Source organism: Vitis riparia, chromosome 10 (assembly GCF_004353265.1).
Source record: "Vitis riparia cultivar Riparia Gloire de Montpellier isolate 1030 chromosome 10, EGFV_Vit.rip_1.0, whole genome shotgun sequence".
In the NCBI taxonomy this organism is placed as follows: Eukaryota; Viridiplantae; Streptophyta; class Magnoliopsida; order Vitales; family Vitaceae; genus Vitis; species Vitis riparia.
Genome location: NC_048440.1, coordinates 5,414,699 through 5,431,303, shown reverse-complemented (window position 1 = coordinate 5,431,303; position 16,605 = coordinate 5,414,699). Strand labels below are relative to the sequence as shown.

Here is a 16,605-nt window from a genome sequence, read left to right as displayed (position 1 = left end):
TATGAAAGAACAGGGAATACGAAGAAAACTTATCTAAGAAGACTTTCCTCACACACTTCTCCTGCTCCCGAGAATCCTGAAAAATCCACTTATATGCTTATTAATGGTGGGACAAGACACCGAGATCAGATGAAAAGACGAGAAAATCAAAATAACATCCCATGGAAAAACACAATTCAAAGGAAATCAAATACTTGTCACAAACAATCAAATAAATGACAAATAAAAAGCACACATAAAACCCACAACCAAACACAGAAATCAAAATATTCTAAATAAATTCTATAACGCTTACATAAAGTCAAAAAATAATACCCAAACATAACAGACATAACGAACGATGTGATATGGGAGAATTCGAATGAAACTTACCAAAAAAGTACTTCTTCATACACTTCACCTGCTCCCGAATAACCTGAAAAAATGAAGTTATACGGTTATAAATTGTGGGCAAAGAAACCGACATTAAATGAAAAGACGAGAAAAGGAAAATAACATTCCATGCAAAAATGCTACAAAAAGGAAATCAAGTTGTTCTCACCCAAAATCAAAGAAATCACAAACAAAAAACAAAACACAAATGCGCACAAAAAATAACACAAATCAACAAATAATACCAACATATTATAGACCTATTAGCTTGGTTAAAAGTTTATATAAGATAATTGCTAAGGTCTTATCAGGGCGTTTACGCAAAGTTCTTCATGAAACAATCTTTCGAGCCTTTGTGGAACGGAGACACATTTTGGATGCTGTATTGATAGCCAATGAAGTGGTTGATGAGAAAAGAAGGTCAGGGGAGGAAGGGGTAGTCTTCATAATTGATTTTGAGAAGACCTATGATCATGTGGATTGGGGCTTTTTAGATCATGTGCTACAAAGGAAGGGGTTCAACCAGAAATGGAGATCTTGGATGAGGGGTTGTTTGTCTTCATCTAGTTTTGCAATCCTAGTTAATGGGAATACAAAGGGTTGGGTTAAGGCCTCTAGAGGTTTGAGACAAGGAGACCCTCTTTCTCCTTTCCTTTTTACTCTAGTAGCAGATGTTCTAAGTAGGTTGATGATCAGAGCAAAGGAAACTAGGATAACTGAGGGTTTCTTTGTGGGGAGGGATAGGACTAGAGTGTCTTTGTTACAGTTTGCTGATGACACCATCTTTTTCTCTAAAGCCTCTATGAAACATCTTCAAAACCTCAAGATTATTCTTTTGGTTTTTGGGCAAGTATCTGGTTTAAAAATGAACTTAGAAAAAAGCACCATTTCAGGTATTAACACTAGGCAGGAGCTGTTGTCTAGTTTGGCTTCGATTTTGGATTGCAGAGTGTCAGAGTGGCCTTTGTCTTATTTAGGCCTTCCTTTGGGAGGGAACCCAAAGACAATAGGCTTTTGGGATCCGATGGTTGAGAGAATTTTGAGGAGGCTGGATGGGTGGAAAAAGGCCTATTTGTCTTTGGGAGGGAGAATTACTTTAATTCAGTCTTGTCTGTCTCACATCCCTAGTTACTTCCTCTCCCTCTTTAAAATCCCAGTATCAATAGCTTCAAAGATTGAGAAGATGCAAAGGGATTTTCTTTGGTCTGGGGCGGGGGAAGGGAAGAAAGATCGCCTTATCAGATGGGAGGTTGTTAGTAGACCGAAGGAGTTGGGAGGTTTGGGCTTTAGGAAGACTTCTATGAGAAATATTGCTCTCTTAGGGAAATGGCTTTGGAGGTTCCCTAGAGAAAAGAGTGGTCTTTGGCATAAGGTTATTGCGAATATATATGGGACACATCCTAATGGATGGGATGCCAACACGGTGGTTAGATGGTCACACAGATGTCCTTGGAAGGCTATTGCTCAAGTTTTCCAGGAATTTTCCCCTTTTGTCCGCCTAGTGGTGAGCAATGGGGAGAGAATTCAGTTCTGGCAAGATCTTTGGTGGGGTAACCAAACTTTGTGTTCTCAATTTACTAGTCTTTACAAAGTTATTTCTGTGAAAAACCTCACTATCTCAAATGTCCTTGGCAATTCCTCACCACTGTCTTGGAATTTTAACTTTCGCTGCAATCTAACGGATTCAGAAATTGATCTCCTTTAAAGATTAATGTCCTCCCTTAGTTCTGTGCTTTTCTCTCCTTCTTTATCAGATTCAAGAGCGTCGTCTTTGTCTTCGTCAGGTTTGTTTTTAATGAAATCTTTTTTCTTGGCCTTGTCAAAAGTCTCAAATCCTTTAATGTTCCTTCCGGCCAAGTTTTTATGGAGCTCAAAAGTCCCTTCAAAGGTTAAGGCCCTCACTTGGTTAGTAGCACATGGGAAGGTAAACACTAATGACAAGTTGCAATTGAGAAGACCCTACAAAGCCTTCTATCCTCAATGGTGTATTCTTTGCAAAGGAAATGGAGAGTCGATTGACCACTTTTTTCTTCATTGTCCCGTTACCATTGGACTTTGGCACAAGTTGTTCAATCTAGTAGGGTTGGTTTGGGTCCCTCCAAGGAGCCTTGAGGACATGTTGGTTATTACTTTTAAAGGCTTGGGGAACTCATTAAGAGGCAAGACACTTTGGCAAATTGCTTGCCTTACTTTGATTTGGATGGTATGGCAAGAGAGAAACAATAGGATCTTTGAGGATAATGGGAGAACGGAAGAGATGGTATGGGATTTGATCCGGTTTTATTCTTCTCTATGGGCTTCTTGTACTGAAGCTTTTAGAGGAGTTCCTCTAAACATTCTACAACTCAATTGGATTGGGGTTTGCGGTTCAAAAGTTTGAAGATGGATGGGGTTTCTCTTTGTTTTTAGAGTTCTACTTTTGGGAGTTTTATCCTTTGTTCTATTTGTGTAGGAAGGACCTCTTATCCTTCCCTTGGTTTTTTCTCTTTCTCTTGTCTCTTTTATCTCTCCTTGTATTTGTTTTTATATTAATATAATCTTCTCCGTTTCTGATCAAAAAAAAAAAAAAGTACTTCCAAAAATGGTGTAACTTGGAACGGGGTGGTACTGAGGGGCAAAAGGAGATAATTAAGTGATAAACATCTATAGTGGAGGTGGTGGTAACAACAATACTGCTGTGGTCGTGGTGGTCATGGTATTAGCATGAATAAGTTGGTGTGATGATTGGTGGTATAATATGATGAAATACGCAAATTTTGTTCTCTCCAAGATGAAACCTTTTCTCTAACCTAAAACCCGACTTCTACAGCACATTTATCCAAGTAACAAAGAACTTGAATTAATTATCGTCCTGAAATTTCACAACTCAGTCCTCTTTTCATAATTTCAGAACTTTTTAAGCATACCCCATTCTACCAAAATTTCAAATAAACCCTATAAGAATTTATCCAATTTGACAAGCCTTAAAATCCATGCAATACCCTAAACATCATCGTCCAACTAAACAAGTGATTTAAGACAACTTTATTCTGAGTTTAAGGAGCTATCCTACTTCAAAGGGAGCATCAGCAAGAGAATAATAGAATTTTGAAACAAATTTCCTTAGAATCCTAGACGGTCATTTGTACATTCAACAAATAAATTTATTTGAATTGCCACCTACAAAGGAGGACAATCATTTCACATGTGAAGATCAACCTCCACAAACCAAAAAAGGGTCTGTAATGTTTCATAACTTCATTTACTTGGAACCTTGTGTTTTTCAAAGATGGGTAAAAGCATGAGGACAACCATAATGCAACCATTCCAATGATTTGAAAAGCTAAAGATTAGGGTTAACTTACATTGATGACTTTATTTGTAATCATCCAGTTATCATATATGGTCATGCTCTCTGAGTCAGGATCCTGGACCTGGAATTCAGTTTAAATCACAATTTAGACAATTTGAAATACCAGGTGTTGTCATCAATTCAGATCCAAATAGATTGAACATTAACAATCTTGTGAACTTATTTTGCCATCTTTTTCTACCTTCTTTGCAACCTCAATGAGAAGATTATCTAGCTGAGGCCTTGCACCAGCAAAGAAGCCTGGTCCTTGAACTGCACAGTCTACATTAAGGTATGCTACAACTTTAGAACCCTGATTCAAAAGGTTTTGTTCGACCCAGTCAGTAGATCCTATCTGAAACCACACAACACAAGCAAATTACTTTTGAGTGTTAAATACACACAACCATTCAAATAGAACAAGCCTAGCTAATTGGATTACTTTTAGAACAAATAAATGAGCAAGTGCATATAGCAATTCAGGCAGCGACAGTAAAAACTGGTGATGGTGATGGTAGCCTCTTGAGTTCATACACATTTGAAAAAATCCACTATTGATTCATCTACAATGGTTGCAAATTGCCAGCTAATAATCAGTCTGAGGTTTCACATCAGGGATGAGCACATAATTCGCTAAAACCACATAAACTAACGACTTAAGCTCTCTTTTTTTTTTCGTCACTGATATCATGGAAGTAGGAATATCTCTCCTAGTGATGTGCACCACTATGACTCAACCGGATGGCAATCCTACAAGAGGAAGCATGTGCCATAATCATAAGAGCCTCTGTAAGCTATTATCATGGTAATAATGCATAACAGAAGCTTAAAGAGGCAGTTATTGACATCCCATATTCCAAAAAGAATGAATTAATAACCAACATACTACATTTTTTTGATAGGCAAGTAAGAATAAATACATATATTAAAAACACCAATAAAAAAGGGGTGAGCACAATACACTAGAAGTATACATGTAAGGAAACAAAAAGAAGCAAGCTACAACCACAGCCCCAATCTAGTACTTAGATATCAACAAGTTAATTCTTGCGCGCAAGTCAAATTCCAACACATTAACATGTCCTTCACCAAATGTGGGAGAACCCATGAAATGCTAAACAAAGAGAATAGGAAGTGTCATAGCCCTCTAACTTTCCCACAATGGATAAGGAGATAGTCCACTAATTCTTCTACATCATTAGACATACAACAATAACCCGCTAAAAGCCATCCTTTTATTTTAAGTCGGTCCTCACTAAGAATCCTTCCCCAAACCACTTCCTAAACAACAACAAAAAAAAACAAAAAATACAAAATAAAAAAAAATATACAAAATCCACTTTGATAGGAGCTCAAGAGCCCACACTATCTTTGAGGGGAATGACACTAGACCCTCCAATTCCAAGGCGGAGTAGAAAGATTTCACCAAGAATGGCTAGCCTTCCAAACCATCTAAAGCTTCCAAAGAAACTCCTCAACATTATCTATCCCCCAAACTTGAAAATGTCTTGAGAAGCACATGTTCTATAGGACCATCTCGTCTTCTATCTCCCAAACATCATCCACCCAAGCCTCCTTGGAAGTTGCAAAGGAGAATAGAAATGGAAAAGAGTCCTTTAAGGGAACATTACCACATCATACATCATGCCACAACTTTATTCTTCTCCCATTGCCCACCTCAAATCTTGTTTTAGTTTTAATAATTTCTCACCCTTTCTTATTGACTTCCACAAGCTAACACCATAGCCTTCTCTCGCTACCCAAGAGCACCATTCACTTGGCTCTTCTCCAAAATTTCCTACTATAACCTTTCTCCAAAGCATATCTCTCTTCAAAGCGAATCTTTAACACCATTTCCAATGAAGACTTATTGAGAATGGACAACTCCTTAATGCCTAGACCCCTTTTCTTTTTTGCAAATTGTCAACCGTTTCACTAGATGGGGCTTTTTCTTGAGAGCCCCTCCTCCCAGTAGGAAATCCCATTGAATTTTTTTAGTCTCACAACCACTAACTATGTACTGCATAACAGCCGTAGCTCATAATTGAGATCTAATCAATAAAAAATTAGAATCGACATTAAATAATAACATAAAATAGGAGAAGAACAAAAGAAAGTCAAAACTCCTCACGACATATGATTAAACTGTTTTATAGACTTAAAGATGTAAACCAAAATTAGGTAGTTGCTGATTGATTGCCTAAGATAGGAGCTTCATAGCTAGAGCAACTTGCCAAAGAGTTCCCATCCCACTCAGTTTTAACAGTTCTTCTGTTTGGCTTTGAACCTTCCTCAAAACTAGTGAAACTATTATTTCTTAACAAGATACAAATAAAAGCATATAACAAAGGATCTCCCACTTTCCAGTTTTCTCCATCTTTCTCCTTTTAACAGCCATCCGAAGATGATCCAAAGTAGAGCATTTATCCTCAAGTTAACTTCCTCTCAATTGTTTCTCCATCCATCTTCTTTGCACAAACTGATGCAACTGCAAGATTGTAACTGCATCTCTCTTCATCTCAAGCCATGGGTTTCCAAAAAATAAAATAACAATACTCCATTGAAACAATAGTACCCAAAACCTCATTTTAGTGTATTTTCAGATCCAACAAGAAATGGAAAATTTATTTTATAGCAAAGATGCAATAAAAAGCGGCTAACAAAAAGGGGTGCACCTCATGTACACAAGAGGTACTCAAGATGCACCATCAAAGGAGCAAACGAAAGAAATAAATAAATAACAGAGAAAACAGCAGCACAAAACCACCTAGCCCCGATTTAAGCTGTCAATGGAATCCAGTAATGTGTAGTTCAGAACCAATAAGAACTAAGAATTTCATCATCACTAGGTCTGTTAACTGCCACCATCTAGTACAATTTTTCCAGCTTCATGACTGATTCTTCCAAATTCAAATTTCAAGCACATTATCATCAAACTGTCAAAGGACAACTTTGCTGTCCACACTTCTTTCCTTATTTTAGCCCACAATTCTTTCCTCATTTTAGCCCACAATTGTTTCCTTATTTCTCCATTTATTATTCTGTACAGTTAGCATATATTATTTGACAAATTATAGTTTACATGTATAGGGATAGAATCATGCGGGGATTTATTTACTTTTATTTGCTTTCCATGTATAGCATCTTTGTAAAGTCTATATATAATATACAAAACTCAAGACTAAGGAATTCGGCCATTCACACAATATTTTGACATGGTATCAGAGCTTGTGTTCTAAACCTAGAGTTTACACGCTTTCTAGTTTTTCTTTGGGTTTTCTCGGATTTAGCCCTAAGGGCTCTCGGATTTAGCCATAGGGCTCTCGAATTTAGCCCTAGGGGCTCTCGGATTTAGCCCTAGGGGCTCTCGGATTTAGCCTTAGGGGCTCTCGGATTTAGCCCTAGTGGCTCTCGGACTCTAGCCCAACTTTTGGGTTCTTTTTTTTTTTTTTTTTTGGTGGTTGTGACAATACATCTGTGGTGTGATCTTGGAGTTTTCTTTGGGTTTCTTCGCTTCTAGGCTCTTGGAGATCTTCGATTATTTGGAGAGTTAGATTTTTCTGAGACCGATCCTACACCTCTACATGCCAATAATACAAGTGTTATTCAGATCACGGCCAATCCTGTCTATCATGAGCGCACAAAGCATATTGAAGTGGACTGTCACTCTATCCGTGCAGCCTTTGAAGCTCGTGTTATCACTCTTCCACATATTTCCACTGACTTACAAATTGCTGATATCTTCACCAAGGCTCTACCTCATCATCAATATTGTTTGCTAAGTAGCAAATTGATGCTTGTTGATCAACCTGCATCAATTTGAGGGGGGCTGTCAAAGGACAACTTTGCTGTCCACACTTCTTTCCTTATTTTAGCCCACAATTCTTTCCTCATTTTAGCCCACAATTGTTTCCTTATTTCTCCATTTATTATTCTGTACAGTTAGCATATATTATTTGACAAATTATAGTTTACATGTATAGGGATAGAATCATGCGGGGATTTATTTACTTTTATTTGCTTTCCATGTATAGCATCTTTGTAAAGTCTATATATAATATACAAAACTCAAGACTAAGGAATTCGGCCATTCACACAATATTTTGACACAAACAACGTGCTAACAAGTTTCCCAATCATTGTACATGATATTCTAAATTCAACTACCATGAAACTGTACCAGTTAAAACACACTTCTTGAATCCCCAAATATCCCAACCTTCAGATCTAACACCAAAATGATATAGCATGTAACTAATCTATCTCAATCATTAGAGCTGCCATCTATAACAAGCGATTAAGATCAGCCTTAAACAATAGATAGACGGATATACCATTCAATACCAAAAAATAGGTGAAAAGAGGAGATGAACTCTTAAAATTTCAAAAAACCAAGCCTTCCCATTATATTGTGAACATATATGACTAAACCTGCTAAAACATAACAATTTTAAAGATGCTAAACTTATAATAATGGGAAGAAATAAAAATCAAACCCCATACTTACTAAACTAATTAGAACCAAACAAGCTTCTTTAACACCCATCTCTTTTGCTAAGACGAATGACTGGGTATAGTGCAGTATTTATCCCAAAAAATTGTTGATTTAAGGCAAGAAGGTTTTTTTACCACATTCAATCCACCTTTGAGATTCACCTTGTAAATCAAAGACTTAATGTACTTCTCCAAAGAACCAATCCATATTGAGCAAGAGAAGAAAGGGAGTCCAAAATAACAATAAGATAAATGAATGATATGGAAATAATGCATCCCTCATCAAATAACTATAGAATGAACGTGTTTAGTATCATGCTTCTTATTACCAGGGAGCAACTTTCAAATCTACAAGCATGATTCACAACAAGCCAGGAATTATGTATTGTAAAGTATTAAAAACTAATGTTGTTCATCGATTTACAATATTACTTTGTCGTAAGGTTATTTTGAATTTCTTGTACAAAAATACGGTTTAAGCATCAAAATCCGAGTTCAAACTAATAACCACCAGAGTTCAAAGTTAGCATAAAAAGAATATGTAAAAAGATAAGTACATTTTGGAGTTTATGAGTTTCTTGAGGATTTTTTAGATTCAATCACCTAACTTTTTATCACAGAACACACTACAGATACATAATACTTGAATGACTAAGTCACTTTGTATGGTCAAGCTCTTTAAGCCACTAACAGTTAAGCTCACTTGATTGCCAAGATGTCATGAGAAAAGAAAAGAGAAACTGTGAATCCTACAACAATCAGTCCAAACCCAACCTATCATATAATTTCAAGTTTCAATTCTTACCCTATGCCCTTTGCAATCAGCACAAGAAATTGAAGATAAAAATGTGGAAAAATGCAAGGATATGAAATTCTTATTATTAAGTTTTAGACCTAAGGTGGTTTAATTGGCAGGCCCTCCCACTCAAGAACACAAAGTTCCCCGTGGGTGGTATGAACTCCATGAAGTTTTTTTTTTTTTTTTTTTTTTTATAAGTAAATGCAATTGTATTAAGAAAGCCAAAAAAATACACCTAAAAGTATACACGATGTATACTTTTAAAAAAACCTATCCCAACCAATCAATGAAATCAAGTAAAGACCATGAGCTAGAGCCAACATTAATTGGTAAAGACAACTTCTCACAGCTTATATATTAATTTCCTTTAAAACCTATAAGTAATTCCATATTGCCATGTCAACATAACAAAAGATAACATCAAAAGAGGATTAGGACACACAATTTGTGGGATCCCATACAAAAAATTAAATGTTTCAAATTTGATTGAACTTTGATGAATTTAGTTCTTTGCTTTCAATCATCTTGAGAATCACACGTGAGAATATTCTTCTTTTTTCTTTACAGTATTAAAAAGAAACACATGCAAACCAAAGAAAAATTAAACAAAGCATACTCACACTCTTGAGAGAGACATGATAAGATGAGACTTGTTAATTGGATACTAATAGAGGAACATTGGAGGATAGGAGTCAAAACCCCTAACACTACTCAGCTGCTTCCAGAAACCAACCTGCTTATCACCAAAAAAAAAAAAGTCCGACCTCCTTATGCTCACCTCTTCCTATTTTCCCCTAATCCCCCCATTCTATCAAATTGCCAAAGGTAAAACATTTCATTCAAGCACCCTACCCAGATTGAAACCTGATCAAACTTTCCACAATCCACATTGACACTAGATATAATTTCCAATCCTAGCTCTATACAAACCAATAGCATCAAGCATGAAAGTTTTCAATGACAGGGAAAAAATAAACGTACTAACCTGGTACGTGAAGTTCAAAAGAGTTGGACCGGGTCCAACCCGACCGGGTTGGGGACCTAGGGCATCACCTCTCCAGTGGTAGGGCATTTGAGGGCCCTCAAGGGACCTCAAAATGGAGTAAGCAACTAAGGTGAAATGGGCATAGATGGAATTTTGGGAAATCTTTTCAAAATCTGAGTCCTCCAAGTCCAAAATACCAAACCCAATGGTACATTTCTCATCCAAAATGGGCACAACAGAAATTAAAACAAAAAATAATAAATAAATAAAAACAGGAATGATTGGTTGCTGAGAAAACACAAAATGCAATATTCACCTTAAGACTTCCTCTAAAATGTAGGCAATACGATAATCCTATATATGCATTTTAGAAAAATCAAATCAGCAAACACTTACTACTGGTAGCTCTACAAAATTAACAGGAAACAAACAATTAGGCATTGTTATGACTACCATTTTGAAAATAATTTTCTCATATTAGGAAGCAAATATTGTTATTCCAGAATGTATCCCATAAATTAAGAGACAAACAAATGCCACCAGGTTTGGTTACCGAGAAAATGGATGAATTCCCATTGAAATATCCAAAATGAGCATTATTAAAAATCAAAGAAACAAAAAGAGCATTGTTATAAAATCAAAGAAACAGAGAAAAATAAACCATTAGGCATTGCTGTCATTCCAAAATACGTCTTGCTAGGAAGTAAATATTACTATTTAGAAATGGGTGTTCTTGAAATAAAGACACATGCATGATCATCAGAACAACTATAAACGAAGCAGAAAAAATAAAAGAACACGTCAAGAATCTCACATAGAGCACCTTGGTGAGCTCGGACCCCCCGAATCCCCTGCGGCCGGGCCTTGCGTCGATGGCCGAAATGAATGCGAGGGTTAGGTTTAGAGTTAGGGTTTCTCCTGACAGGCAGAGGGCCGCAGTTGGGTGGGATCCCTAGATCGGGAGGGTCGTCAGCCGAAGGAAACATCTCTTATCACAACTTTTTCTTGGTAATGACGTGAGATTTTCTCGGTAAAATGCGAGAAACTGATATGAAACAAAGCAGTAAAAATAAACGAATACGTCAAGAATCTCACATAGAGCGCCTTGGTGAGCTCGGGCCCCCCGAATCCCCTGCGGTCAGGCATTGTGTTGATGGCCGGAACCAACGCGAGGGTTTTGGTTTAGAGTTAGGGTTTCTCCTGACGGGCATAGGGCCGCGGTTGATGAGGAAACATCTCTTACAAGTTGGAAACGATACGGTGGTAGGGCTTTTTCTTGGAAATGCCGTGAGATTTTCTCAGTGAAATGCGAGAAACTGGTATGAAAGCATGGAGTGAGGTTGTCTCTCAAATCTCCTTTATAGGTCATTCGTTATCCAGTTTTCTTGAGCGTTTCTTGGACGTTGTGCTGAATAGAGCCTACTACCGATCGTCCCCACGAGTGCAAAGCTAACTTCACTTCCGACAATAAATTTACATTTTTACCCTGGACAATTACCATAAAGGCACAGTGAGAGGTCATAATGGCCAAAAAGTTTCTAAATTTGCATTAAAATCAGACACATTTGTGAGCCAAAATTATCCAAGGTTTTAAAAAAATCATATACCATAAACAGGTGAGAAGACTATCATTTTAATACATAGGTGATCAAATACATTTCTTTTATTTATTATTATTTATATTATGAATATAATGGATTTGATCAAATAAAAATTCAAATCTATTGTTTAATAAGATTTTATGATTTTATTTTTATTAAAAAAAAAATCTAAAACATTATCCAAGGGATTTCTATCTTTGTACAATGTATTTATGTATTTTTTGGAAACTTCTCTATCTTTTTGTACTATTTTATGAAATTCATATAAATAGAAGTTATGTAAAAAATATTTCATAACTTCAAGCTATGCAAATATTTCATTTTATTATAATAAAAAAAAATTATAGCTAATAACTAAGACAAAATTGTTCTCTTTTATTTCTATTATTAGTTAGTACTATGAAATTTTAGTATAATTTTTATTTTTTTGGTTTTTTTTATAGAAACAAAATTGACCTAGCTGTATTTTCTTAACCACCAATACATTGACTATGCATAGGACCATAATCCCTTACTCAACTCAACATGCACTCGTGCTACACAAACAAACACATCTATTGAATGATATAAAGCATCCACCCATAAGAAGAATAATTAACTCCCACATGCAAGTGCGGACATACATAGCAAACTACAACGGCAAGCAAGCAAAGACGTGGTTTAACAAATCACAGTGAATATTACCATGAAGCAACAAAATTATACTCAACACAAGCTTTTGGAACATACTAAATGACAAAAAGGTCAAGCTATATAAAAGAAAAGGGAATACAAATAGCAATTGACTGCAACTTATTAGCTATTGTTTAGTTAGGTGGAGTACATAATAGACGCCATACAAGATAATGGCAAAATTGGGAACCCTAAGTACACATTAAGTAAGCATTCCTCCCCAAGGTTTTTTATTGAGTGCAAGATGCAATCGTACTGCAAATTGTAGAAATTGGACTGTGGAGGGGTGAGGGGCAGGGATCAGCACAAGCTGATCATTTTCATCTCTATTCTCTTGAATCAGTAGTATATGTTTGTAATGAGTATGTCTGGTGCAGATACACAAGCAAAGCATGGTGATCCTCACATCCACATAATACACAATTTTTATTGGTTCAATGGCCAATAAGGAAGGGAATAATTGGTCTCCCTCAAGTGTGCAGTTGTTTTCATGAGCAAATAAACAAGAGAGAAAGAAAGGGAAGTGTTGGTTGCCTTGTTAAGAAGTGACTTCTGGCTAATATGGAGCAAAAGTGCAGTAACAAATTCTAATGTCATGTAGTTCACACTAAGAAGTTTCTTCAGTATATTTCTCATCACATGTATGCTGGAACGAGCCCCTCCGATCTCATTATAGAGTTCAAAGGTGGTCAAAGGCTCAGGAAGGCTTGCAAGATAACATTTGGCTAAGGCTGCAGCATCAACTGGGTTTACACAAATGATGTGTTTGAATCTGCAATTGCAAATAAGGTCAACAAACCAGCCTGTAAGTCAACCAAATTACCAGCATCAAATATGAGCTTGGGATACCTTTATTGTATAATGAAACCAAATGCTGAATAACTTTTCTGTCTCCTTCTGATTTAAATACGTGTGGTGAGTTTAATCCTAAAAATCAAAAAATGACAAAAAAAGATGAAATCATAAATGGATATTAACATAAATTGTAATTATCCATTTATTTTTGTCTTCTGTGAATTACCTAATAATATGAGATAATCTGCACATTTGACCAAAATATGAGGAATAGGCTGGCTGGAGTGTTGCTGTTGTATAGTTACCTCAATTGGAACTCCAAATACTGAGGATAAAAGTAAGGTGAGTGACTGTCCCCAAGAGGGTCCAGCAGAAAAATTGATTGATCTTGGAGTTGCACATAATTGAGTCGAACTAATAATTAGAATAACACTTTCCATCATTATCAAGTAGCTGAAGTAAAAAATTGTTACACAACTTGGAAGATAATTAGTTTATTTAAATCATTGACATATTGCAAGGTTATGCTCCAATATCCTTTGGAATTCAATGATACAACTCTACCAAGGAAATTGCAATAAACACATAGCATTCTAAGATTGCAACAAAATCATGTTCCACATTATGCTAGATTTTACCTTCATTAGACTAAAACAATGTATAGCTCTAGTTTCTAATTCCTTTATACTGAAGTAAGTCTTTTTTCAGGCCCTCAGAAAGTAGAGTTGATTAGTTTAATAATTTGATGCACTTGGAGTATAAACAAATAGTTCCATTTACATCAAGAAAGTTGGAAAGGAATCCCTCCTCAGTAATGCTAAGTTTTGAATAAAATCCATCTAAATTATGTTGTGGCAATAAAATCACATATAGCTCATAAATTTTCTATTGAAGACCTGTTCTGCAATCACCTAGAGAAGATAATACTTCTAAGAAGGTGGTAGAATGAATTAGACCAAATTCATACAAGTAAATGGGTAATTCATTTGAAGACCGCAATGCATGTTGCACCAAAGTAAAAACATAAACATACCATATATAAAATGATAATCAAGTTAGCCTCAAAAACAACATGAAGGATAAGATGTGAGGATCATAGAGGAATAAACAGGCTAAGTCAAAACTAAATTCCATGAGAAAATTAAGAAAATTGCAAGCACCATACCACTAAGCTTGCATGATATACCTTACAAAAATTGTATCTTGGAAAACAATGATTACTCTAGCTAAATAGCGCATTTTGTCTAGATAATTGTGCAAAATAAGATCAGATTCAGTGGTGGTTGGCTTGTACCAGGAAGCAAGATTCTATTTTGTACCAGAAATATTCATTCCAATCAATAAAATCCAAAGCCTCTATTTGCATATCTAAGAAATCCATGTCAAACTATGTTAAATGGTTTTTGATATGGAACAACGTTAAGCATTCCTAGTGTTAGTGAGCTTTTTGACAAGACAGAATGAATTAATAGCAGATCTGCAATTGCAGAGTTGAATCATATGCTCTATGATTTTGTCCCTGTAATTCACCCATCAGTACTACAAGGTAAGAAATTCACAAAATTAACAGATTGGTAGAAATGCCAGAACAATTATAAAAAATGCTTAAACCATAAAAACATGTGAGACATCACAGAGAGAGAAAAAACTTAATGGTAATTGATATATATGTATGTACGTATATATATATATATATATATATATATATATATATATATATATATATATATATATATAAGGAATGAGAAGAAAAAGGTTGCTGCATAGAAACATTCATTTGAGCTACAACATGGTCAAATTTATATGAAACTTACCATCAGTACTTGCAACTCCCTACAAATGAAAACAAATTGAGTAAGAAAATTACACAAGCATACACAAACAAGAAGTTTGGTAAGAGATGCACCTTTTGTCATCGTTCAATATTAGTCAAAAATAAAGTATGTCTGGTTTAGTTTCACCCTTTAATTTTTAATATTGTCACAAATGTCATGGAATTTTTAATTGCATGTATGTGTATTAATTCTGGAGGTAGAAATAAAAGGCAGATTTTGAAGAATAGATTTCCTAGTAACTTATCTAGATTGCTAGAGTATGGGCTGTTGTGCATCTGTGCTACAATAAACAGAAAAAGTAATAACAGTTGTCTTCAACCAAAAGTTTTTCCAAGCATGATCATCCTCACTTAGATGAAAGCCTTTTTTGACTTCCCCGCTTCAAGTTCTTTTATGCATCAGTAGAACATATACCTTAATTTTTCCTTAAGCGTCACAACTCTACGGTGCAATAAAGATGATTATATGTATTCTTGTTATTAACACATTTTTCACTAGGAAAACATTGGAAAAAATTTTCCTTTTAATTTGAAAATGATTACAATCTCTATTGCCTTTTCGGGGAAAAGAAAAAGTGTATCTCCTGTGTCTTCCTCCAATGGAGTTGTCAATTGAGGAATTGAAGAAAACTAATCCCAAATTGAGAAGCCTTTGAATATTCATATTTGCATACTAGAGCCTCAAGCCTAACTTGACTTGAGTGTTGGAGATTTGAAGACTTGATTTGAGCCTTTTTTTTTTTTCTATTACTTGATTTGGATTTTGATTTGAACAACTATAACCAAGGAAAGTGAAAACTCTTGCTTGGATAGAGGCAACCTTTGGAGATTTGAGTCTTGAAGTTTCAATAAAACATTGATTGAAAATTTGAAGACTAGAACATTTGAAGTCTTGATTTCAATTTTTTTTTTTTTTTTTTACTTGAATTGGATCTTGATTTGAACAACTATAACCAAGGAAAGTGAAATCCTTGATTTGGCCTTTCGAGATTAGAGTCTTGAAGTTTCACAAAAACATTGATGGAGAACCTGAATAGGTTGATCTTAATCAAGGAAGCCTTTTAGAGATGTTAATCATGAAACTTTGAAGATCTTTTGAAGCTTTGAAGATTCCTAAACTCTTTAGAGCCTCCTCTAAGGACTAGAAGATACTTGAGAGCCTCATTTAAAGATCCAAAGACATTTTAGAGCCTCATTTGAAGAGTCATAGATCTTTTAGAGCCTTTTTTTTAGATTCAAAGATACTTTGGAGCCTCCCATAACAAATTCAAAGACACTTCACACCTCTTTTGAAAATGTCTTGAACCTCCCTAGAAGAGCTTGAGCCTCACTTGGAGAGAAAGTTCTCAACTTCATGTCTTTTGAATTTAGCCTTGAAGGTTAAGGGCTTCTCCTTTCTAGGAGTTACAAAGACAATATTTTTGTAGTCTTCAATCACAATAGAGTTATTCCTTAATCTTTGCAATGAACTAAAGTTACTTAAACAAATAATTTTAATAATCTAAAATATGATGTGCAACTTTCAATTAGCCACAATTTCATGGGCAAGTTTATAGACTAATAAAAATACAACTTGTCCCTAAAATTGTTGGCTTCATGTGACACATTGAATTGGTATATTTTTTGAAAATTTATTCAATGTGGAAACCTTTAATTAGCCACAATTTTAAGGACAAGTTGTATTTTATTAGTCCATATAATTAGAAAACAATTGACCTTCCT

The 16,605-nt window shown here is 35.4% G+C and overlaps 1 protein-coding gene and 1 long non-coding RNA gene across 3 annotated transcripts; both read right to left on the bottom strand.

Annotated features, from left to right (window-relative positions):
- Positions 1-3,593: 3,593 nt before the first annotated feature.
- Positions 3,594-11,558, bottom strand: LOC117923675 (probable glutamate carboxypeptidase AMP1). The gene is made up of 3 exons (XM_034842086.1): positions 11,077-11,558; positions 3,906-4,058; positions 3,594-3,785 (listed from the first exon to the last, which is right to left on the bottom strand). Exons 1-3 carry the CDS (start codon positions 11,125-11,127, stop codon positions 3,708-3,710), a joined length of 282 nt encoding a protein of 93 aa, XP_034697977.1. The 5' UTR covers positions 11,128-11,558; the 3' UTR covers positions 3,594-3,707.
- Positions 11,559-12,315: 757 nt separating this feature from the next.
- Positions 12,316-14,882, bottom strand: LOC117923680. Of its 2 annotated transcripts, XR_004652667.1 has the most exons (3): positions 14,864-14,882; positions 13,276-13,374; positions 12,316-13,181 (listed from the first exon to the last, which is right to left on the bottom strand). It is a non-coding gene; the product is annotated as an uncharacterized LOC117923680 (long non-coding RNA). The 2 variants fall into 2 exon arrangements; XR_004652666.1 differs by lacking the exon at positions 14,864-14,882 and having other exon boundaries at positions 13,276-14,664.
- Positions 14,883-16,605: the final 1,723 nt, after the last annotated feature.